The sequence below is a fragment of the Bombus pascuorum genome, chromosome 15 (genome assembly GCF_905332965.1).
Source record: "Bombus pascuorum chromosome 15, iyBomPasc1.1, whole genome shotgun sequence".
NCBI classification, from domain to species: Eukaryota; Metazoa; Arthropoda; class Insecta; order Hymenoptera; family Apidae; genus Bombus; species Bombus pascuorum.
The window spans coordinates 592,149-616,879 of record NC_083502.1 but is presented as its reverse complement, the minus strand read 5'-3'; the positions used below and the strand labels follow the sequence as shown (position 1 = coordinate 616,879).

The 24,731-nt window shown below is 35.0% G+C and overlaps 2 protein-coding genes across 8 annotated transcripts; one reads left to right on the top strand and one right to left on the bottom strand.

The window, feature by feature from the left end:
• Positions 1-45: 45 nt before the first annotated feature.
• On the top strand, positions 46-24,729 carry LOC132914614 (sodium-independent sulfate anion transporter-like). Of its 4 annotated transcripts, XM_060973857.1 has the most exons (12): positions 16,556-16,674; positions 16,761-16,842; positions 17,795-17,976; positions 18,525-18,720; positions 19,202-19,422; positions 19,603-19,747; positions 19,877-20,029; positions 23,303-23,464; positions 23,633-23,773; positions 23,841-23,986; positions 24,212-24,373; positions 24,503-24,729. In XM_060973857.1, coding segments are annotated over exons 2-12 (1,620 nt in total). In that variant the 5' UTR covers positions 16,556-16,674; positions 16,761-16,841; the 3' UTR covers positions 24,614-24,729. The 4 variants fall into 4 exon arrangements, with proteins under 4 accessions (XP_060829841.1, XP_060829839.1, XP_060829840.1 ...); XM_060973858.1 differs by lacking the exons at positions 16,556-16,674; positions 16,761-16,842 and adding an exon at positions 46-243 and having other exon boundaries at positions 24,503-24,728; XM_060973856.1 differs by lacking the exons at positions 16,556-16,674; positions 16,761-16,842 and adding an exon at positions 6,416-6,504.
• LOC132914619 (trissin receptor-like) lies at positions 1,969-16,515 on the bottom strand. 4 transcript variants are annotated; one of them, XR_009659630.1, is made up of 5 exons: positions 8,595-8,703; positions 8,055-8,241; positions 6,336-6,987; positions 3,496-4,088; positions 1,969-3,055 (listed from the first exon to the last, which is right to left on the bottom strand). XR_009659630.1 is itself a non-coding variant. In XM_060973865.1 (5 exons), the coding sequence occupies exons 3-5, from the start codon at positions 8,227-8,229 to the stop codon at positions 3,665-3,667; spliced, it is 1,251 nt and encodes a 416-aa protein (XP_060829848.1). In that variant the 5' UTR covers positions 8,230-8,241; positions 15,861-16,072; positions 16,356-16,515; the 3' UTR covers positions 1,969-3,664. The 4 variants fall into 4 exon arrangements, 3 of the variants coding, with proteins under 3 accessions (XP_060829848.1, XP_060829847.1, XP_060829846.1); XM_060973865.1 differs by lacking the exon at positions 8,595-8,703 and adding exons at positions 15,861-16,072; positions 16,356-16,515 and having other exon boundaries at positions 1,969-4,088; XM_060973864.1 differs by having other exon boundaries at positions 1,969-3,578; positions 3,653-4,088.
• Positions 24,730-24,731: the final 2 nt, after the last annotated feature.

Sequence of the window (24,731 nt, the reverse complement as noted above, 5' to 3'; positions counted from 1 at the left end):
CGAAACTTGAGCGTCTACCGTCGCTCTTACTCTTGTTATTTACCGGATTATTGCTTTGCGTTAAAAAGGAAATATTGTGTCGGAAAGATCGCAAAACTATTTCGTGTTTTATCTATTCGTTTTTGGATTGCTTATTTAGTTTATATATGATTTTGGTGATTCACGAGTGAATTTTGGATTATGTTTGGTTCATCAAAGGAATGAATGACTTATTTTGAAGATTATTGTGTACGTTCGTAAAAGGTATTATACAAATTTATTGAGATTTTTTGGCAATTACATTATTTTTGTATTTTTATAAACATAACCTAGGAAATAGAATCACAAAAAGTACTTACATAAAAAGTAATAGAAATAACAGGAAATATTTCGCATTTTTGTGAACATAACCTAAAAAGTAGAATCTTAAATATGTGAAAATATACAAAATGCATATGATATAGAAAAATATAGATAAATATGAAGCGGAAGTATACAATAGTAAAACAAATCTCTATTTACGGTTTTCCATAAACGTACAAATTACTTAAATTACAATATTTATCGCACAAATCACAAATCTACTTAAAGTTATCCAAAAATACATAAACACTCGCAATCTAGTGATCAGAAAATGCGATGGGGAAAGAAAATTTTATTGTTTATCTCTTTTAATATCGTTCTGAGGATGAAAGAAGAATATTTTTGCGTACAAGCGCATGATACACGACGGTTACAGACTGCAAAATATATTTTCCATTCCGGGGTCATCTAATGCTACGTGATGCAACGCCTGCTGGGGGTCTGATTTTGCAATAATTATTACGTTGCTATCGCCAACTCTGGATCCGTTCGAACTCTCGTTTATTTCTTCTTGATATGTTCGTCTCCTTCGACAGATAAATCGAGCATATTGCAGCCCCGCGGTGCAACGTCCTGTTTACAACTTTGCCGAACTTTGATCACGAAAGAATTTGAAAGCTTGTAGATACCTATTGTGAACAGACACACGTTGATTCACGAAGATGTTCGAACACTCGCAGGTTACATAAACGCAACCAACCTTCGCCAATACAGAAAAAGTTTATGCGCCAGGAGACTGAAGTGACAATTTGTAATCAGGAAACTGCATTTAAACTTTTCTGCATTTATAGGACATTTGCAGGCGGAAAATCGCGCAGAATACACGTAATATGAAGGAATATATAAAATATTCAAAATATATATATACATAGCTTTCTATAATACTTGGCAGATTTTTTTTTATAGTTTATTTTGTTTTTTTTTTTTACGATTTGTCCTGAAGGACATTTGGTAAAGTATTATATCTTATTTATTAGGAAAAAAAATAAAAATAAAATATAGCATGTAGGTGGCTACCCCCAGCGAGGCGCCATCTTCGTGTTTGCTAGGTTATATCCTTTATATGCTTGTTGTGTTGATCGTTTCCGCTGTCAGCCAGTTCGGGTGCGTTGCTATACTTTCTCTGTACCTTCTTGCAAATTTGCTAATCTCCTCTTTGATCGTTGATATTCCCAGGTCTTTTCGAATGTTCTCGTTTCTAACGTACCATGGGGCGTTTACTATCGTTCTAAGGATTTTGGCTTGCATTGTTTCGATTTTGGTTATGTGGCTTATTGCTGCTGTTCCCCATAGTGGAATTCCGTATGTCCAGATTGGTTTTATGATTGTTTTGTATATTTTTAATTTGTTTTCTGTGCTTAATTTGGATTTTCGACTTGTTAATCAGTGCATTTGTCTCCTTGCTGTCTGTATTTTGTCTATTATTGATTTGATATGCTGTTTCCATGTGAAGTGTGTATCTATGTGATACTAGGCAGGTAAAACAAATTTTTACCGAGGTTCTACGCTTTTAATTATATGTCCGAAAATATGAATTTGCAAACAGATATGCGATCTAGTAAACAATTTTTCTTAAGATTATTTCTTAATCTCACGATCATCAATGGATGAGAACAAAGGTGGAAGGAAAGAGGATCGCCCATTATGCGATAAAACGTTAAAGCTGTACAGAGAAGTCGATGGACCGGAGTTAACCGGTTACTTGACTGTGAACTCGAGACCCCGGCGAGATAACGCGGAAAATAAATAAGAAAAAATGTAGATAACGCTCACATGATTCGACAGAAGCAGGGAAAGAGACGAGAGCGGAAGAACGATGATAATTTAAACAAGAAAGAAATCGTTTAATGAAACTCCATATGATACATATATTTAATTACTTTTAAAAGTGTTCGGACAATAACAAAATGTGACTACAGTTATTTATGAAAGTATTCACTTACAGATTTACTTTATGAATATATTATATGTGTTGGGCGAAGCATTTTGAATCGTCATTAGTACTGTTATGAGGTCGACTATCACGATAAATTTTTTTTATTTTATTTTATTTTCGTTATTTTACAATTTGTCCTTATGGACATTTGGTAAAGTGTTATATCTTGTTGGTGAAGAAAAAAAAAATAAAAATAAGAAATAAATATAGTATGTGGGCGGCTACCCCCAGCGGGGTGCCAGATTCGTTTTTTCTAAGTTATATCTTTTATGAATATCACGATAAATGATAGTAAAATTTGAAACAAATCTGGAAATATATGTAGAAATTACAAGACATTTAGTGCAAGTATTACACAGAGATAGTAAAAGTATTTAGACAATTAATTATTCATTACGTTAATAATCCTCGACATTCATGAAATAATATTAAAATCAGAGTATTAATAAAAATATACTTATCATATTTTGCTTCTGAGATTCATTCGTTAATTTTATTTTTTATTTTGTTTCATTTCTATTATCAACAGTCGATATAACAAACCGAAGTTCTATTAACGAGCCTCGTATTTCAATGAAATTTTCATCTCTTTTGTCCCCTATTCTCGTCGAATATGTATGATCTCATAAAGATCCACGTGTCTGTCTGCTAAAACCACATGTGCCGATGCCAAATGTCAAATACGAGTTAGATTAATGCAAATTCCGTGTAATCGGAAAACTCGGCAACTGTGAATCTGCAGTATTGGTTCAGTATTCTGAAAATTGTCGATCAACTCTGTAAAGATATTACATTACGTCTGAATTCTCTTGCACGGTAGTTTGCTAATTTACAAGCTGTAAACTATAAATTTTTCTCTTTTATGACTCGTTGCCTTCTGATCTTTTATATCGATCTTCTGAAAAATGATATGAAAACTATGATGTATTTTTTCGTATGTTTGTATTCCTGTCTCATGTGAAATCAAGACGTTATTATCGTCCCTCGTATTAACAGTAAAAAGAGAACGAAGGAAGTTATTAATACAAACATTGTAATTGTCAATAACTAAAAAACAAAGCCAAAAGCGTAATCTTTTTATTCTTAATTTTCGTCTTATTTCGACGTCAAGAATCACCCTTTAAATTATGTAAAATCAGTAGCTGAACACCTAGTATATATATATATATATATATAGAGTATATGTATATACACAACGAGAAAGAGCACGAACGTACCCGAATAGGATCGATTTCGTTTCGAACTAGCGAAAGAATAAAGTCATTCGACAGGAAGATCTTTGTTTCAGTTGCGTCGGACTCTGCTTAAAAAAAGATACTCTTAATAGCCTAATTTTGAAAGGTTTTGTAAATGGAGCGCGGCTGAAAGTTCCACCAATAAAACTAATTAGTAACTGGATTTTTCATAAATGGTTTGCTCTGTACTCGGTGGAACTGCAACGGAGCTGTCTCGGTCAGAACTAAAACAGACCAATGAACTTCGCCGAAAATCATTTACCTTGCCTTCGTCGTTTTCTTGTCGCGTTGCTGTTTCTCTTGCGGTACGTCCCATGACCAAAACGCTGCTTCGATTTCTTGCCTTTCCGCAGTTCAGAAGTTCTCTTATTCCTTTTCGAAAGTTTCGCGAGAGGAAAGCATATAGAAAAGGATTCAGACAAGAGTTTGTGTAGGAAATTAAAAAAGTGGATAAGGTTAGGAGAGTGCTGAAGTTCGATGATCGATCATAACTCGAGCTCCAGTGGCGCCAGGCAATCCGTGCTTGTTGCGGCAGATTGCATATGGCGAACATCATCACCACTGCGATTAGCATTCTAGAAAATTTCGTCAGTTTCAATTTAACCCGAGGCACTATGCTTGCGGTGTAAAGCTCGAGGTGAAGTCTGCGTGACTCCTGATTCCTGAACTTGCAGATATACGTATATGAATATACAGAGTGCCCGCTCACTATTTCTTATCGCTATCTGTGGCCGTGTAACAGACAATGTTTTGAACTGTTGTTTAAGGGTGTCGAGTGTACTACAAACAATGATAAAAAAATCTCGAAAATACTTTATTTTCATAGCGAAAGCAAGGTAACTTGGGAAAGTTAAATGGGACCATATTTTTATTAACTCGATACTGGGTTTATCGTTGTCGTTATAAAAACAAAGTCGTTCGTACTGCACACGACGCCGTTAAAGTATAGTTCAACAGATTTTTTGTTACATGGCCGCAAATGGCAGAAAAATAGTGAGTCGCGTTATTCAGGGCATCCTGCATATATTTATTTACTTAACCTCGACCTTGCAGTCAAGAAATGAGACTTGACTTACAATTTCTCCTTAATTACCATACACACGTATCTCTGTCGCACATTCTCATCCTTCCACATTCTTTTCCCACATTTTTCAATTCTGTCCACTCTACTCTATAACAATCAGATAACGTTATGCATTTCTTCCTATCTTATCCGTTCTACCGCTGTTCGACTCTATATACTAATCCTTTTATTGTACATATCTATTCTTTGGTATCCATTTTTCCTCTTCCCTATTTATCTTTTTTCCTCTTTATCTATGTTTCTAAATCATTCCACCACTATCGCAATATTTTTCAGTACGTTGTGGCTTCACATCGCGGACGGGATGGCAGCCAGCTGTCCGCACATCCTTATTGCATACTCTCAAGGACCAACTATAAATCTCAGAAAACTCTAGCTAATTTCTTTCAGATTAAACAAAGATCTTTATACGAAAGCGTTTTCGAAGGTTTATGGTTTGTTTCGGGAAAACACGTGAAAGTTAGTTTTGCACAAGTGCGATGCCTCCTACTACCAACTCTCTATCGAGAGCGGCTAAGACCCTTCCTAGTCCATCGACAGTCTTAGTAGCCAATAGAAACAATGTCTATTACCCTCACTTTCCCGGCCAAAAACTGTCATCAACAAATTCGATGATCCCGTGCGTTAGACACACCCTTCTTTATCTCTCCTCCGACACAGCATCGTCACTTTCAAGTCAGTTCGTTCTCGTCGTCAGAGCAGTCAACAAGTCTATAACGGTACCACCCTTAAATCATTCCATTTTCTAAAGTCTAATTGCATACATCGAGAGTTCTAACGAATAAAGTCGCTCAGTCCAACGAATTCATTGAAAGATATCGTAAAGTCGAGTCGAATTTCTCTGTAACACATTAACTGTACTCATCGCCAAATACTTTGTGACGCTCATATCATTGTACGATTGATTGTTGAATATACACGATATATTAACCTATTAATACAGTGTTAAATTCATTAAACCACCCGTGTTATCTTAATCGAAACAAGGGGAACGACTATTTCGCGGCGTCGATTAGCCGAATCGTAGCGAGAATTTACACTCCGCGAACGGTCGTAACACAGTATTTACATTTATTCTTTCCACGCCTGTACATCTTCCCTATATTCCTTTCACGTATCTTGCACATTCTTCTTAATACGTACCTCTCTCCGCTAAGTACCATGGCATATTCGTTTTCTAAACGCGATGCTCAACTTGCGGGTAACTTATACACTAATATAGGACAGATTTCTGGCAATCTTTCTTACCGACTTACCGTTCTTACACATTTCAGTGTATTTACGTGAATGGGTATGCACGTGTAGTACAGGCGAAAGACAGACGAAATCAGATATATTTCTAAACAGAATGGAAGAGAACGAGACAGATAGAATCAGCCAAGTCTCCGAGACTCTACCTCGGCGATAGGAAGTCAAACCTCGATCGATATCATCGGGACATTGCAAGAACCAGAATTACCTCGGATTTTCAATTTAATTTCATTTTATCGCTGATTTCTAGACTGCGGGTTTTTATACGTTTATGGGAAATTTGAGAGCACAGAAATGTACGTGAAACGCGCATAGCATAACGCGCAAAATAGAAATATTCAAAGAATCGATATATTTTCAATATCGATTAGTTAAAATAATCTTCTTTTTTGCTTTTGTGGACGAGGGATACATTTCAAACGCTATATCCATAAAGATACGAAAGTGCATAAATATCCGCAGTCTACTAATAAAACACAGCTCGTACCTTATTACACCACGTCTGGCGCGAAGCACATTCCTACCGGAACTGTGAACACGATGGAGGCTATCATTTTTGCTTTTAGTCGCCAAACCCGGTCCTCCGAGGGTAGTGCCGCTTCTCCATAACCCGACAGCGATTCTCGTGTAAAGGCAGCACATCAGAAGTAGCGGAAGTAAGTACAGAAAGACAAGATTTACGACGTCCAACAGAGTTTTGTTGTGCTTCTGGATATTGGCTATGCAAATGATGTCCACGTCGCCGGTGATTAAACGATTCTGTATGGTCTCAACATAGAAGAATCTCGGCAAAGCATAAATCGCGGCAACGATCCAAACTATTCCTATTACCAACTGTAGTCTGCTTCTTGTCAGCACCGATCTGCACTTAATCGGATAAACGATAGCCAAGTATCGTTCAATGCAAACCACCATTAGGATTAATACGCTAGCTGTGTAGGAAAGCGCGTGGACGAACATGTATACTTTGCAGAGAAAATCACCGAGTCGCCAACTGTTCATTAGGTAATTTGTCAACGTTTGATACACGCAAAAGATACCGACGCAGAAATCGGCTACTGCTAGGTTCGCCAAAAAGAAGTTGGTAATACTCCGTAATCGTCGTGAAAATGTTACCACAAAGATTACCATCGAGTTACCTGAAAGCAGAATTTAAAGGGATACGACCTTGAATTTATACATTGCATCGTTTCTTTCATACGAATGTTTCTCTTAATCCTATCGAAATCGAACGTTTCACGAACCTTCTCTACGTTTATCATTCGTCGCTTAACGCAATGCTTAACAGACTTACGTATAATCGATCGCGCAAGGATATATTCCGGAAGAAATATTTTTCAGTATCAAATATTTTCGGCATAAATATTCTTCGATATAGAATTCACGTCTAATATTAATCTTGTAAATTGAACACGTCTGTAAGACGCGTGTATTATAAGGAAAATTAAATTATAGGTACTACGCTTTGAAGAATTCGTTACAGACCTGTTTTATCGAAAGGTTATGTTCGAAGTTATCACGTATTTCGTGATTTACCGATGAGAGTATAGATTGTAGTGTTTGAAGATATTTTTTGGAACAATTGCCTCGACGATTATTTGAACGAATAATTATGAAAAGGAATTTATTCTTTGAACCCTATTGCAAACTCATTAAAATTGATAAATTCCTTCCTAGATGAAAGCGTTTCACAAATTTCTCGCGGAAACAAATCACGAAACAATTAACGTTTTGTCTGGCTCCTTACCTTCATTTTCATATAATTTAATGTTTGATTTCTTTTTAAACGTATCAACAGAATTTACATAAATCGATCGCAAGAGAGAATATCTTCGAAATAAAAAAATATATCTTTAAGTTCTAAAAGTTCATACTTAATAATTTTGCAAACTAAATATGTTTCAGAGGCGTGAATATAATGGATAAATTTTAGAAAAATTTGCCAATTCTTTTATATCAGGTTTTTTCAAAGATAAGCGAGTATCCTGCATATATTTTTGAGTCGTTGTATACTAATATCTATAATGCAAATGAGTACGAAAGCTTTAAATTTTATCAAAGCTTTTATGGCTTTACGCGATATTCCTGTTTCTCTTCTTGTGATAGGCCGATGGAAAGTTTCAAAGCATGCGATGCGGATACGGATCAAATTAGTTTTGAAACTCAATTGGTAATTTGATCGATCTAGATCGAGACGACTACTTACCGATAAAGCAGAAAACGAAGACGATGGAATAGAGCGTAATAAAAATTACTCTAACATCGGTCCTGTCAAGAATGTACTCCTCGTTTAGAGATATATCGTGCAAGGAAGTTTCGTTGTCCATCAAGCTTTTTTTATCACGAATTTTACGAAAGACGGCGTCACGGTTGTCGATCATTCTGAAACGAGACTACAAGGAATACAAAATTATTACTCTGCAATATCGAAAGCGTAACTAGTTGAAGATACAAGTAAAAACAATACAACATAAAGTTTATCTTTATTAATCTTTTAATTCTCAATTCGTAAATGACTCACGAGAGTTTAAGTCAAGTTACTTGTTACTGAATGAGTAATCCAAATTTTTCAACTCAGTTCCGCAACAAAAGGTTTATCTAAGGGAAAAGTACAATGAGATGTTTGGTCAAACTATTTCCCCTTGCTTTTTACGACTTTAAGCCATTTATCAGGCAACTGATGAATTCTATCGCGAAGAAATGCTGCTTCTTTAGACAAGATGCAGTCGTCGAATCACTTTAGTACTTGAACGATCAACTGGAAGTGGGTATCGGACAAGGCGCGATGCATCGATCGAGACGAATAGCATTCCGAAGTAGCAACGTCTGGCGAAAAAGCTGGCTGCTGCGGGACGTCCTAGCGAAGATTCGTCGTGTCTTTTCTCTAGAAGAAGCACCCAACGCTGTCACGTAGCAATTCCACAGAATGTTCTTCTTTATCGATCCTCCAACAATTGGTTCTTGTCTAAGACACGATATTTTGCCATGATGGAATTTATCATTTACCGAATTTACCGAATGTCCAGCTGGACAAATTACAAAATACAAATTAAATAAATAAAAAAAAAAAGATGTATCACTTGGCTTAAAGTAACTTGTAGAAAGCAACGGACGATACTTTGATCGAATAACTTGCAGTATCTTTTTTTTAAAATAAACTTCAAGTTCCACTGAAACATTTGGACTATTCGTTTAACCTATTCGTTTAACCTATTCGTTTGAGTTATTCGTTTGAACTATTCGTTTGGACTTTCGTTCGTAATTTCATTTTCTCTAAATGAGATACTTTAAACGGAAACGCGGCTGGTATCGTGGTCAATGTATATTATTAAAATGTTTGTAACTGAAACGAAGTTTGATTAGCAGCGCGTGTTAAATACTCTGTATCCTATCGGATCGTGTAAACTTAATCGTGCGGAATCGTGGGATTCGTGTTAAGCGTTACACGCGATTTCTATGTGGCGAACGGAAAATGTCGGACAGAAAATCGATAAACACACACGTGCACGTACTTTGTTGTTACATGTATAATGGAAATTAGTAGGAATCGTGTATCAGGTTAAAATCGAAGGAAATAATGAATTCGCACAAGGAAATATTCGTAAACGTGCAACGTCTATTAATACGAAATATTTTTCGAAAGATACGATATTTTCTCCGCGAAAATATCGAGAAACTCTAAAAAAGAAAAATACCCGACGAATAGAAAAATTTAAGCAAACCTGAAAGAAATAATAATGAAAATGACTGTTGCGTGTATTTTGGCAAAAAATATGACGAACCACTTGAACAAATATTGGCTACAACGTATAACATGCAGTGAATGGGAACATGAAAGCTGCGCCGACCGGATTCGAAGAACGTGACGATTTCCAATTTTATTATTGTTAGCTTAGATCAGGGACAATATCGGGTGTATACAGTTTTATCGGAAAAATCGGAGAAACCTCGTTTTATTACCAAGTTGAGTACTATGCTCCAACTGTTTTATTCCATTCTTTGATCTTCTGCTCATTATGAAAGCGTTTGATAAATACACCTTTTAATTCATCAAACGTAATTTATAAACAATTAGTAAACAGCTTGAGAATTCATTGATTTGGTGTCAAATAATTTCCATCTGCACAGTGATTTCCATTATTTTAGACGAATACGAACTGTAAGCTAAATTAACATGCACAGTAGTTTTAACAACGTGGACTAATTATCAGCCTTCATATAAAATTAGCAGGTGTTTGTGAACGAAGGTGGATAAATCTAATTTTACTCGTTGGTCGGAGCAAATTTCGAAATGTACTTCACTCGCAACTCAAAAGTATATTTTCTTGCATTTAGTTTAAAGCTTTTATTTTGATCTTGTTTTTTATTTGAAAATCGATCGATAATTCAGGTAACTCCAAGTTTTATGAAAGCAGTTTTCCACTTGTATTGTAACAAGTCAATTGGTTCTTAAGCGTTAAACTATGCAGCTAGAAAATTTGAATTGATTTCCATTATTTTGCATATCATTTCAAACTAGTTTATTTGGCTTCGAAATTTCTCAGTCACGGCCGTGCAAGCAGAAGAACGTGCTGTTGCATGAACGTGTTCTTCCACTTCATTGTTAGTAACGTTATTCGTGTGCTTATTGAAACAACGAAACTATGACCAGTCCAATATCAACTGTACACGAATATCGAATTCCAGCCAAATTCCAGTTAAAGCCTAGTCCACACTGGCAGACGATTGTCCGGGGAAGAGTCCCGTAAAATGCACGTGCACAGACAAGTATCTCGTTTTTCATTGCAATGGAGAAGAAGAGACAGTGACCATGGGCAGATGCAGAGAGAATCTTTTTTACCCCTGGTAGGTCTGCGAAGCATCTCATTCTGCGATGGTGAGATTTATGATGCGGTACGTATTTGCTGTTTAGATGGAAAGCAAAGGCGAAAGTAGAAAATTTGAATTTGAAAGTAAGTAAAGTCGAAGACAGTGGCGAAGTGACGCACCGGTCTCTTTGTGGATGCGCCGTAAGGAATAGTTGGGAAATCGAACAAAGGTGAACTTCGCTTGTTTTTAAATGGAATTATACATTTTTTAACACTTTATCGACCGATAGCTTATTAATCGGTTTTTGTCGCCGATAATCTAATCTATTAATCGGTTTTTGTTGTCGATAATCTTTCTCATTATTTGAGCAGTAATTTGTTATTTAGTACTAAGGTAACTCAGTTGCGTTGCTTTGTAGGCTCCCACAGTTTTATACCAATTTGAAAAACGTACCGTTCGCGATGAACGAAAAGAATGATATTGGAGAGTTTAAACGGAAACAGGGAGAATCTGCGCTTGAGCTGCCGGTCGGACGTGCGTATGCTGTTGAATCGCTAGCGGTCGGTAAAATGTTAATACGATCTATCGTCACATTAGCGTATTATTTACGTTGATATTTATGTCGGTAAAGTACAAATCTTTAGAAAAATTGGAAAGATCATAAAATACGAATAAAATCATTAAATTCTGGGATTCTGTAAATATCAACTCTTCGTCGTTATAACGTTAATTATTTATATTTAGATGATATTCCACTGCACAAGTGGTCGTATGTGTTTATCGTTCAAAAGTCAGCATTTCAAAAGCTTGAAATCTCCTTCGTGCTTGAGTGGGAGGATCCGTTCCATCTCCAACAGATCCTCAACCCGTGCATATCGAGGAATACCAAGATACCCGATTTGTGTACAAATTGTCATTGACATTGTCTGCACATATCTTGGTGGCTATTGGCGGACAATATACCCAGATTGTCTGTAAATAATGTCGTTTGTCTAGTAGTTTGTAGCATAGCAGTGTACTCGTGATCTCGGATCGCTCCAACACTGATCGATTTCTCCCACGCCCGAGTCTCTAAGTCCCCACATATAATTAATATAATAATTATGTAATGTATAATATAATACAATGGTGAAAGAAGAAATCGACACATAGGCAGAAAAATACAAGGAAAGAATGGCAACACATCCAAAGAAAACATCTCTGACCTCATTAAAAAAATAAAATAGGCAAACTCGAAGATGGTATCCTCGTGTTACTTAGCAATAACGTTAGAAAAATGTATCAGATGTCCAGCTGGATAAATTGTGAATCTACAAATAAAATAAAAAAAGAAAAAGAAATGTAATTGGTGTCTCCAGCCATGCCTGTGAACAATGTTGCTATCGTTGTTCATGGGGTATATGGTGTATTTCTTAATTTGAAAAAGAAAGAGAAACTTGTCTCAGGAAAAGAAGGTTGTTAGCGAAAAGACGATTAAACTAAGCTGTGTGTTGCATGCGTTTGCACGTTCTTCCAACATTTGTTCGACAGTGTGTACTAGACACTTTTATCCGTTGTCTGTCTCTGGACTGGAATTTTGTCTGCGAATTTTCGACGATTGTCTGTCAGTGTAGACAAGACTCACAGTGTTAATGAGATGTCACAATGTTTCGTATAATACGCAGGGTGCGACAGAATAACATGTACAAACGGGTATAAGTTAATGATGAGAAAATTAGAAGTTGGATGCTTAGTTTCCAAGAAAACCAAGTGGAAAGATTTGTCAATTACACGCCAACTACGAAGATGGCAACCCGCTGGGGGTAGCCACCCACATGCTATATTTATTTTATTTTTTTTTACCAATGAGATATAACACTTTACCAAATGTGCTTCAGGACAAATTGTAAAAAGAAACCAAAATAAACTAAAAAAAAAAATTACACGTGAACTTGGGTAATTACCACTTAAGTATGAGCGAACAATCAGGAAACATTAATTCTACTTGCCAAAATAAATAAACAATGTTTCCTTTTCTTTACCTAATTTGTACTTTACAATTTGCCCAGCTGGACATTTGGTAAATTGTTCTAACTTTCTCTATTCTCTATTATTAAATTAAATTATATGTATTACTAAATTATAAATTTCTCTAACTGCTAAATAACATGTGGATGGCTACCTCCAAGGGGATACCATCGGTGAAGGCAAAAATGTGTTCCCTTTAAGACTCCACTTTCAAGAAAACATAAAAGATATAACTTAGAAAAAACGAAGCTGGCACCCCGCTGGGGGTAGCCACCCACATGCTATATTTATTTTTATTTTATTTTTTTTTTTCACCAATAACATATAACACTTTACCAAATGTCCATAAGGACAAATTGTAAAAAACCAAAATAAAATAAAAACTTTCAAGAAAACAGAGTTTGTACGTGCTCAATGAAGAATCAGCCTAATACAGGGGTATGATAAATGTTCAACTGATTTTCGCATATAGAACAAACTCTCGCTGATTATTTACTATAATCGATAAATATTCATGTTAGAAAATAGACGCGTGTAGATCTGTATGGAGCACGGAACGAAAGAGTAAAACGCCATGTAAAACGCCATGAGACAAGCGCATCGCGTATGTGTTCAATAAATGAACATTATTCCATGTACAAGAGAATATAGTGCTGTTCGTAAATACTTCAAATTATTATGTTACACACAAAATAGTTATTTTGTTGTCTATAAATGTTGTATCTAATAAAACGTTACATAGTATCACTTTAACAATTCAAATTCGAGCTTCTGGAAAATTAAACCGCGGCTGAAAAAATGTTACTCTATATTTTCCTCTTATTTTTACGTAAAGTATCGTCTTAAAGCATAAATTCTCCTGTACATGTTATTCGGCCGCACTCTGTATAAATAAAAAGTTGTTAAGAATGTTCGAGCCACTGTATATACGCTAAAAAGGAAACACCCAATAGACCTCATAAAAGATATAACTTAGAAAAAACGAAGCTGGCACCCCGCTGGTGGTAGCCACCCACATGCTATATTTATTGTTATTTTATTTTTTTTACCAATAAGATATAACACTTTACCAAATATGCATAATGACAAATTGTAAAAAACCAAAATAAAATAAAAAAAAAAGCTGTATATACGTAAGCTTAATTAGTCTAGCACTTTCGTTGGCAAACGTGCCACCCATAAAATGCCACCTGCGTAGATAATACATATGTATATCGGTATTTTTTTCGAACAATAAGATTGTTGTCTTGCCTGCATGAGTACACCTAAACTCGTGCTTAATCCGTAATTACATTGTTCAACGGCCGATCTTTCTTCCTACGTACATGTTAATCCGTTACGTGTTTAACTTTATTAACGATAACAGCTATGGAAATATCTTTACACGATATGGTTCGATCGATTCTAATAATATTCGAGTATTAATTGGAGTGAACGTTTTAATTACAGACGTTTAATATTCCCGCAAACTGAGATGCTGCTAATTTACGGAACCCAGGTTTCATTAATTCGCGATTTTACTGTTAATATTCGTTCGTATTTTAACGTGTGAACAACGTCGATTAGGATCAAAGATTTCGATCATTAATTACGAGCATATAACGTTTATCTTAGAATTTAGATATAGTTGAGATAGTTATCTTAAGATAACGGTAGAAGTACATTGGAAAAGCTAAGGTTGCATTAATCGAGAGAAATGCGATCGGGAAAATCATACAGTTGGTCGCATAACTGAATGAACAATCTTTAAGTTTACATTAAAGGTAAAGAAGTTGTAAAAAAGAATCTTTATCTTTCTCTTCGCGACTCCGAGCAACTGAATTCTCTTGAAAACTTTTCACGCGACGTATAATAAACTAATCATCCTAACTTCCCAAGAGAGAACTCAAGTCGTCTGGATCGAGTTATTCTGTTTTAAAAAGTGTTTGATCAGATACGAAGATCGCAAAGAAAATACGACAGGTACATTTTGATCGACGTTTTTATTTTCACGTCGTACGACCAAAAAGGAATATTTGAATGTGTGAGATATCTAGAGACGGGAAAAACCTTGCCAATTGTACATTCAGAAGCTTGAATGATCCGCTCGATAAATTGAAATTTAAAGAAGACGCAAATATTATTCTCTTAAATTTATCTTCCGGCTTTTTGTTATTCGTGTTCTTCCCTCGCGATAAGCGAATTTGTGCAATTGAAACATTTGTATGCCTTGGGAATTGGAAGTTAATTGCATTGCCAATTAAACGACTAAATCGAGAAATTTAGAAAAACTGATCAGTTCGATTTTTGGCGCTCGTTATGAATGTTCGATCGTCAACTCATATTTGACAGATTTCTTAAATTCATATAAATAAATAATTGTTACAAATTTTTACAGAATTTTACAAATATGTTTGTATAAATTATTTATTTTTTAATAAGTAAATAAAATTTAATTAATATTATTGTATTAATAATTTAATAATTAAATAAAATAAATCGAGAAATTTAGAAAACCGGAAGTTGATCAGTTCGTCAACTCATATTTGACAGATTTCTTAAATTCATATAAATAAATAATTTTTACAAACTTTTGCAGAATTTTACAAATATGTTTGTATAAATTATTTATTTTTTTAATAAGCAAATAAAATTCAACTGATATTATTATATTAATAATTTAATAATTAAATAAAATAAATCGTGAAATTTAGAAAACCGGAAGTTGATCAGTTTTTGGCGCTCGTATATCTGTAACGTTATGAATGTTCGATCGTCAACTCATAATTGCCAGATTTCTTAAATTCATATAAATAAATAATTGTTACAAATTGTTACAGAATTTTACAAATATGTTTCTATATAAAAAAGAGGGAGAACGTTATTCTTGCTATTCTTCACGCGTGGCCTTCAAATTGAAATACCACAGGAACGAGAATTATTAAAGTTTACTATACGTAAAAATGAGATTTTTATTATTCTTGATTTATCTTACGATACTATAATCTCAATTTTATCGTCGTACAATTTTCAAACGCGATATATCTAATTCTTCAAGCTTTTAATCATTAAATACCAGAGAGAAAACGCTTGATAAGTCTATCTTGATTAATTTTCGAAAATCAAGTTTCCTAATTCGATATAATTGAGAAATAAAGCAACTTATAGTAGATCTGAAACTGCAACTCTTGGAAAAGATACATATGCGAAATCTTACCTATTATGCGTTGCCAAATGAAGAACATCAACTTCATTACACGATCTTTGAAGCTTCCACGATGTATTACAATATTTCATTCGATCCGATAAGATGGGAAAAGATATTGTGGGATTGCCAAAGTTTCTGAACCGAATAAGAAGTTTCTTGCTCTCACGTGTCGCGATAAATTAATCGAATTAATTGGCGTTTCATCGCGCGCTCGATCGACGCTATAAATACCAGTCAGTTTCATCATCGATTCTTCGATAAATTTTCAATTACATTTATTATAAATCACCAAACGAAAGTTAAATTAACGCAACGCTTTGCCTAATGCAATTCTTATTTAAATATTCGAATAATTCTACAAAAATATCAGCTACTTATCGTAGCTTGGGAATTACGTACGTAAACAATCTTTCTTTTCATATCTAAATCATCCCTTTTTATACAAAGTAACAAATACAGAGACGTTGCATATTGCGGCAGAATTTTGACAAAAGAAACTCTTACAGACTCTTTTAATTTCCTCGATGTCTATCACCGAAAGATTATTGGAGCCTCGTTGTTGGTGGCTCGTTAGTGATTTATCATTCGTGTTTTGGATTAAACGGGTCAAGTGAGCGAATTGCTTTCTCTCGGACGATAGCACTGGTTACGAAATTACACGGGATGTAAACTAACGTAGGAACGACGAGGCCTCTATTTCGCGCGATACTGAAAGCTCGCAGCTTTCATTCATACCCACTAGCCTGTAAGTTGACCGAGAATCCTGGATTTCGCGCAGGCGTTGAGCCGTCGTTCTATTACTTTCGTTATCCGGCGAAAAAATGTAAGGAAATCAGGAAGATAAACGACTTGAAAACAACGGTTAATAATTCTCAACGAAATAATCTAACCAGGCAATAATTCTTAAAGGTGGAATCCTCTTGAGCAAACTCCTTAGACAATCTGGGCCACTTGCGCATCCAGTGAAGTTTCGCTGCTGCGTTTCTTCAAAGTGAGTTTTTCTTCCTCCCAAAACAGTGATCTGTAACATTTTTTTATTTTGTTTTTTACGATTTGTCCTGAAGGACATTTGGTAAAGTGTTATATCTTATTGGTGAGAAACAGATAAAATAAAAATAAATATATCTGTAACATGGTAGAGCCTTCAATGAACATCCGAGAATTCTATCAGAATTTTTAGAAGCTTAGAACAGTCCAAGGATTGACACGAACGATTCAGCTTACCCAGAGAGACAGAGAAAGAAATAGAGAGTTAGGAAGCGAACATGAAGTACAAAAGCTAACATCTTAAGTATAAGATAGTCGAGAGCGTGTTAGCAGTGGCAATCAGTGAATCGGCAAGTTTGAAGGAAGTGGGAGTATTGTGATAAGTATCGGTAGTCATAACTCGTGTAACTTGTCTAGAGTACGAGGCGACGATACTTATAATCAGTTTGCTGCTATAATCAACGACGCTATCGAGCGTATCGTTGTGCCTTGCAACAGGCTGACGCGTCGTGCTCTCCTACGTCGATATTTTCTTGCCTCTTAATTGTTCCGACGACAATTCCCTACGAATTCTTCGCGAAGTATCTTCTATCGATGGAAACTCGTTTGGAGATATGAAATAAATATAATTATGAAAATAAAAATTGAACATTGTAAAATTGCGAATATAAAAATACAGTTGTGCGTATAGAAATTAAATGTAAGAGCAAGTTATTTATATAGTGTTTCAAGTGTTAGAACGATTTTGAGCATGCTGGAGAAACCGAGGGGTATAGTTTACGAGAAAAGTGAGTTCACCTAATTTAGGTCGCCGGGGAGATATCAAGGGAATTAAGTCCCATTTCCATGTTTAAAGGCGGCAACGTTATTCGATTCGCTGGATTTCTTTTTGTGGATGTTGAGAAATACCTTGAAAGTTAAAATGAAATTCACGTATGTCATTGTATCGTTTCAAGTGTCACGATGCAGCAGGGACTGTTGCTACAAGTACACGAAGAGGAGGCTGCCGATTCTGTCGTGGGCTAGCAATTACAAACTCACGTGGCTGGCTCAAGATGCACTGGCCGGCTTCACGGTTGGCCTCACGGCAATTCCTCAAGGCATCGCTTACGCTATCGTCGCTGATTTAAGTCCCGAGGTAAATTAACGCTTTTCCGACAGCCTCTCTTTCGCACATTGGAATTTTTCCAGAAAGCAAAAAACATTTTCGATTTTCTGAACATGCGTCAAGATTAGTAGCGACAGTTAAATTTCTATTGTAGAACTTTCATAGATTTCTTGGAAATAATGTCAATGGAATTGTGATTCGATAGATTTAGTAGATGAAATATATCAAAGCCAGAGCCTGGAGATTTTTCAATTAGAAGCATCTTCTTTGCATAAAGAAGATATCACTGAAGAAGGAAGAAATTTCTGACTTCTTCTGAAATTTTCTAAGATTTCATAATTTGTGATACAATAGTAGAAATTGCAATAGGATCCTGAATAACATGATCAAAAAATTGTGTCAAAAGACTCTATATACATATGTGTACGTGTATGTGACAATAGAATTTGGAGTTGCAAACTTTTACACTTGCGGCGTTGTTTTTGCTGTGAACTCCACAACTGACATCGATAGAAGCGCATTAGTTTCTGCGTCTTTTAATTCAAATGTCACACCATTTTGTCTCTTTTTTTCTTTAGTATGGGTTGTACGCGTCTTTCATGGCATCCTTCCTGTACATTATTTTTGGTTCCTGTACGAGTATTACTATCGGTCCAACTGCTATTATGGCAACGATGGTGCAACCTTTGGTAACAAAATACAGTGCTGATATGGCGGTTCTGCTTACGTTTTTGAAAGGTTGCATTATCGCGTTACTCGGCTTCTTTCATTTAGGTGAGTGATTTGACTACAGATTTTTGTGCATGTCTTTCTTGAAGATGCAAAAATGCACAGAATGCAGATAATATGTAAAAATATATAAATTATTATATATAATAATTATAATTATATATAAATTATTATATAAATTATAAATTATATAATATATATAAATTATAATTAAATTAAATAATATATATAAAATTATTAATATATAATATATATAAATTAAATATAAAATATGCAAAAAATTTACAGTACGTATAACGTATTCGTTACAATATTTGGCAGGTGAAACAAATTCCGATTTAGGTGACATTTCTTCAGTTGTGATCACAAACATTTGCTTGTACGAGAAGAATTGTAAATGGAATTTGTTAACAAAACCTTAATTATAAATGTTTTATTACACGTTCCAGATCCTGACCTTCATCTTTAACATTCTTACGTTTCTTTGTCTTTCGTAACAATTAAAATAGTTGCGCACGAATTTCAGGTTTCTTGTTAGACTTCATTTCCTTACCCGTAATTACGGGCTTCACCGCGGCTGCATCGATTAACATAGCCACTTCGCAGTTCAAACCGTTGTTAGGAATACCCGGTAGGAGCGAAGACTTGGTAGATTCTTTGATCTCGGTGTTCTCGAATCTGAGGATGATCCGGTACCAAGACACGTTGCTAGGTATTGGAACCATAGCGGCGTTGGTTCTATTAAAGGTACAGTCATATATAGCGAAATTCAATAAATTAAACAATTCTACAGTTCATTTTGTTCTTTAATTTGCGATACTTCGATTCAGTGTTGGACAAAGTTTTATTCCAATAGCATATAAAAATCTGGCAGGAGCTCTGTTTTCATCGAACATAACTTAATTTTCATATTGCTTTTTATCGAAGAATTTACCTGGACGTCGAACCGGTACTTGGTCACAGAAAATCGCTTGGGTTACCATTCTCGCGCGTAACGCATTGGTGGTCATCGTAGGAACTTTGATGGCGTATATCTTTTCCATCTACGATTTAAATCCTTTTAATCTAACCGGTGAGAGCAACACGATAATTGGAAAATCCGCCTCGCGAGAAACCGGTTCTTTGATCATTCGTTAAACCGCGTAACGCTGCGTCCACAGCAAGAAGAAACAAAGTGGCAGCAAAAATTAATGATTTCTAGGATCGATGGGTCATGGATTGCCACCGTTTGGTCTGCCGAAATTCAATATAGTAAACAACAATTTCTTTGCGACTGTTGGTGCTATGGGAATGTCGCTTGTCACCGTCCCGATTGTATCTACCATTGAACATATGGCGATAGCAAAAGCGTTTGGTACGCTGTATTATGTACAGTATCATTCATAGTCGTTCGAACGATTTACATAACTGTGATCTAATTTCTTTTCGTCAACCTGTAATATAAAAATAATGATTACGCAGATTTCTAATGACGCGGTTAACATATTAACACTAGGACTACCACGCCAGTGAAAATGACTGGTTTGGCAACTTTATTTTAAAATTCCTACTTCATTTTACATTTTTTCTCCGCGATGATGTAATGACTTTTTCAGGGATAGCTAAAGGAATAATATAATAAACTCTAAGTTTTTTTATTTATTTGGAATGAAAGTAATTTTGTATCATGGCTGCTTATAGCAGTACCAGTCAAATGACTGGTCATTCTGTAGAGCACAGTCGCTGGAATAAGACTTGATTTCTCGTTTTATAAATCAATATCTTACAAGCCTTGAAATGTAAACAATTGGAAGCATCCGAATCGTTGCAAAAACTGAGAAGGATACCAATGGAATGCTCTGATACCGAGGATAGTGAATTCTCAGAGTGTGAAGGAAGTGAACCAGGGGAGAAAGAAATTGAAATTTGTGGCGATATCAGAAATAGTGATATTAGTGACAAAGAAAATGAGTCCTCAGAAAGTGAGTCAGAGAACATTTTGAATGTACGCAAAAGGTGAACGAAGAATGTACGTGCTCGAGTACTTTCAAGTTCTGAAAGTTTTTTTTTCTAGTTTATTTATTTAAATTTTTACAATTTGTCCAGAAGGGTATCCTTTATGAGATCTGTTGGGTGTTTCCTTTTTAATCTTCTTTCAATGCTTGTTGTGTTGCTATACTTTCTCTGTACCTTCTTGCAAATCTGCTGATCTCTTCCTTGACCGTTGGTATTCCCAGGTCTTTTCGAATGTCCTCGTTTCTAACGTACCATGGGGCGTTTACTATCGTTCTAATGATTTTAGCTTGCATTGTTTCAATTTTGTTTATATGGCTTATTGCTGCTGTTCTCCATAGAGGAATTCCGTACGTCCAGATTGGTTCTATGATTGTTTTGTATATTTTTAATTTGTTTTCTGTGCTTAATTTGGATTTTCGACTTGTTAGCCAGTGCATTTGTCTCCTTGCTGTCTGTATTTTGTCTATTATTGATTTGGTATGCTGTTTCCATGTGAATTGTGTATCTATGTGGAGTCCTAGGTATTTGACTTGCCTTGTTTGTATTATTTGCGTGCCGTTCAGGAAGATGTTTGGTGTTACCTGTTTTTTCAGTGTGAATGTGATGTGGTTGCATTTGTTAGGATTAGCTTTAATTTGTTTGTCTTGTAACCACTTTTCTATTTTTGTGATGTGTTTTTGTAGTATTGTGGCTGCTGTTACAGGATTAGTGTGCCTGACTAGTATGGCTGTGTCGTCCGCGAATGTCAATATTTTGCTATTGGTAGTTGGTATGTTGGCCGTGCATAGTGTGTATAATATAGGTCTTAGGACGCTTCCTTGCGGAACCCCTGCTTTGATGTCTTTGACTTCGGAGTATGTGTCCTTGATTTTTATTGTGAAGGTTCTGTTGCTTATATATGATTTTGTTAATTGGTATATTTGTTCCGGGAAAGGAACCAAGTGGGAAAGAATTCAAGAAGGGTCAGCTTCTGGGAGGTTACCCTTGCACAATATATTCAAAGACACATTCAGCCTCACAGGATGTGCAAAAAGATGTATCATGAAAGATAAAGTAATTATTTTCTCTACTAATTGACACCCATATGTTGCAACGTATAATATCTTGCACCGAATCAGAAGCCTTGAGTTTTGGGTAAAAAACAGACCCTTACAGAAACAAAATTGAAAGCATTCCTTGGAATATTGTACGCACGGGGGGCATACGAAGTGAAAAATTTGAAACTTTCATATTTGTGGAATACAAAATAAGGACCAAGCTTCTTTTCCAGTACAATGAGTCGGAATGAGTTTCTTGAAATATTAATATTTATTCGATTTGACAAAAAAGATGATAGAAGTCGACGTTTGAAAAATGACAGATTTGCACTAATATCATCCGTATGGGATAAGTTTATTGAAAACAGCCAGAATTGCTATAAAGCTGGCGCAAACATTACAATAGAGCTACTTTTCCCAACCAAAGCCAGATGCAGGTTTACGCAATATTTACCGAATAAACCATACAAATTCGGAATTAAATTTTGGCTGGCATGTGATGTTCAAACAAAGTATGTTGTAAATGGAGTTCCTTATTTAGGAAAAAGCGAAAAGGACCTACCTGAAACGGTCGAATTTTATAACAAGACAAAATTTGGAGTAGATATAGCAGACCAAATGGCTAAAAAATATAGCGTGAAGATGGCCACTTCAAGTATTTTTTAATATTTAATACTTAGCTGGCATAAATGCCTGGACTTTATATAAGGAAACTACAGGTGAGCAGATATCCAGAAAAGAGTTTATGTTTCAACTAGCAGATGAACTTGCCGTTGACAATGAAAAATCACGAATAGAACAAAGAGCATCTGAGATCCAAAGTACGTCAAACAACTCAGCTTATTCACACAAATTTTGTCAGATAGGGTATTGTAATAATAATAGGACGACCACCATGTGCAATGTTTGCAAGAAGTATGTATTTGGAAAATGCAGGCAGAAGAAAGTTAAGTTATAGTTATATTTTATTTATTCTATTATGCTTATTACGTTCATTATTATATTATTATATTATACTTCTTATATTTACCAATGGGAATTTATTTTAATATTCTTGTTACCAAAGATTTGGGTACTAAATATTCTTCAATATTGTACTTATTGTTATTATATAGTTTTTATGATCTCAGAACATATAGTTCCTTTTCTAAGATAATAATAAATCAATAAGTATAAAAATATTCCATTATTATGTATTTTTTAAAGACCAGTCATTTTTTTTCTTATTATTTTATTTTGTTTTTTTACAATTTGTCCTTATGGACATTTGGTAAAGTGTTATATTTTATTGGTGAAAAAAATAAAATAAAAATAAATATAGCATGTGGGTGGCTACCACCAGCGGAGTGCCAGCTTCGTTTTTTCTAAGTTATATCTTTTATGAAAGACCAGTCATTTGACTGGTTTTGGTAGAGATAGCTACCTCTTAAACGTAGTACTAGTGTTAAAATATTCAGCAAATGTTCATCCGCTATCAAGGTCGTTCGAACAATTATGAACGTATATGTATATTCGTTAAATGGCAATACGATTTTGAACATTATTTTACTAATTCAAATTACTTGAATAATTTCGAGCGAACTATGAACTTTTAGCAAAGGGCAAATCTTTGGACGGCACGCAAGAAATGTTCGCGTTAGGATTGTGTAACATAGGTGGTTCGCTTGTTCGATCAATGCCAGTTACAGGTTCTTTTACACGAACTGCTGTCAATAACTCATCTGGAGTGAAAACTACTTTTGGAGGTTTATTCACAGGTAAGTGTGTGCATATGACTACTCGAACAAGCGTTATAAATGTCTTACCGATAATATATATCACCAAAGGAGAAAAGAAAGATGAGATACAATATAAAGATAGTTGGAAAACATACGAACGAATCCCCTGAATTTTTTTTCTTAATCTTGACAATTCCTTGCTTGCAGGCACTCTCGTATTACTCGCTGCTGGCTTGCTTACATCCACTTTTCGTTTTATTCCTAAAGCGACTTTAGCTGGCGTTATAATATGCTCTATGTACTACATGCTCGATTTTAAAACGTATGCTCTATTATGGCGCGCAAAAAGTAAGTAAATTGGATCGTGACAAACGCGATTCAATTTCATATTCCTAACAGTTGCGCCTCTTTTCAGAAATCGACTTTTTCCTCATGTTGATTACCTTGCTATTCTGCGTTTTTCTTAAACTGGAATGGGGAATCATTATCGGTATAGTGTTAAATCTTGCAATATTATTGTATTTCTCGGCTCGACCTTCGGTTCAAACCGAAATCGAACAGGTAAATTAATTGGACTATTTTTACGTGATTAAACTAATATTTTAACTATTTAACTATTTAACGTTATTCTAACATTCTTAACTCATTGTGCGCTAGCTACTAATAAGTTTCCAGTCAAATGTAATAGTACCAAGCTAATTAAGGTACTTTAGTAGTTAGCTTAGCACCGTTGCATATAAACAAAAATTTATTGTCGTGTGTGGTAAAGTGATTCCTGAACTGTAGGTAGAAGATAGGACAGTGATCCGCATTGTCCCTGATGAGAGTATCACGTTTCCAGCGGCGGAACATTTTCGAGCTTACATAATGAAGCTTTCAGACGAAAATTCATACGACGTTGTACTTGATTGTAGAAATTTGAAGAGGACTGATGTAACGGTTGCAAAGGTAAATGATGTATTAAAATCTTCTTCTTGTAAAGGGCCATCACTTACAAAGAAAATTACCAATATGTATAATAATTAAATAATTAAATTATATTTTGATCCGTTAATTCAAATAATTCCCGTTTTGTAGAACCTTAAGCTATTGGCAAACGACTTAAGACTGCAAGGAAAGAATATCATTTATGAAAACTGTCAAGATGATGTTGAAAGTATATTGAAGACTGTTATTCCAGATCAATGAATATACATGTTAATAGACGAATCTATAATATTTATATTTCTTGTACATACTATATAATTTGTTAAAAAACTGATATATTTTAATTATAAACGATTAAAATATAATAAAAGCATTGCTA

Coding starts and splice junctions, on each gene's coding strand:
- LOC132914619 (XM_060973863.1), bottom strand. CDS start 8,639: ATGCATCGCGCCTTGTCCGATACCCACTTCCAGTTGATCGTTCAA. Junction 8,242..8,594: donor ACTTCCAGTTGATCGTTCAA/GTACTAAAGTGA, acceptor TATTCCTTGTAG/TCTCGTTTCAGAATGATCGA. Junction 6,988..8,054: donor CTTCGTTTTCTGCTTTATCG/GTAAGTAGTCGT, acceptor TTCTGCTTTCAG/GTAACTCGATGGTAATCTTT.
- LOC132914614 (XM_060973855.1), top strand. CDS start 17,590: ATGCTGGAGAAACCGAGGGGTATAGTTTACGAGAAAA. Junction 17,977..18,524: donor TCGCTGATTTAAGTCCCGAG/GTAAATTAACGC, acceptor TTTTTTCTTTAG/TATGGGTTGTACGCGTCTTT. Junction 19,748..19,876: donor AAATCCTTTTAATCTAACCG/GTGAGAGCAACA, acceptor AATGATTTCTAG/GATCGATGGGTCATGGATTG.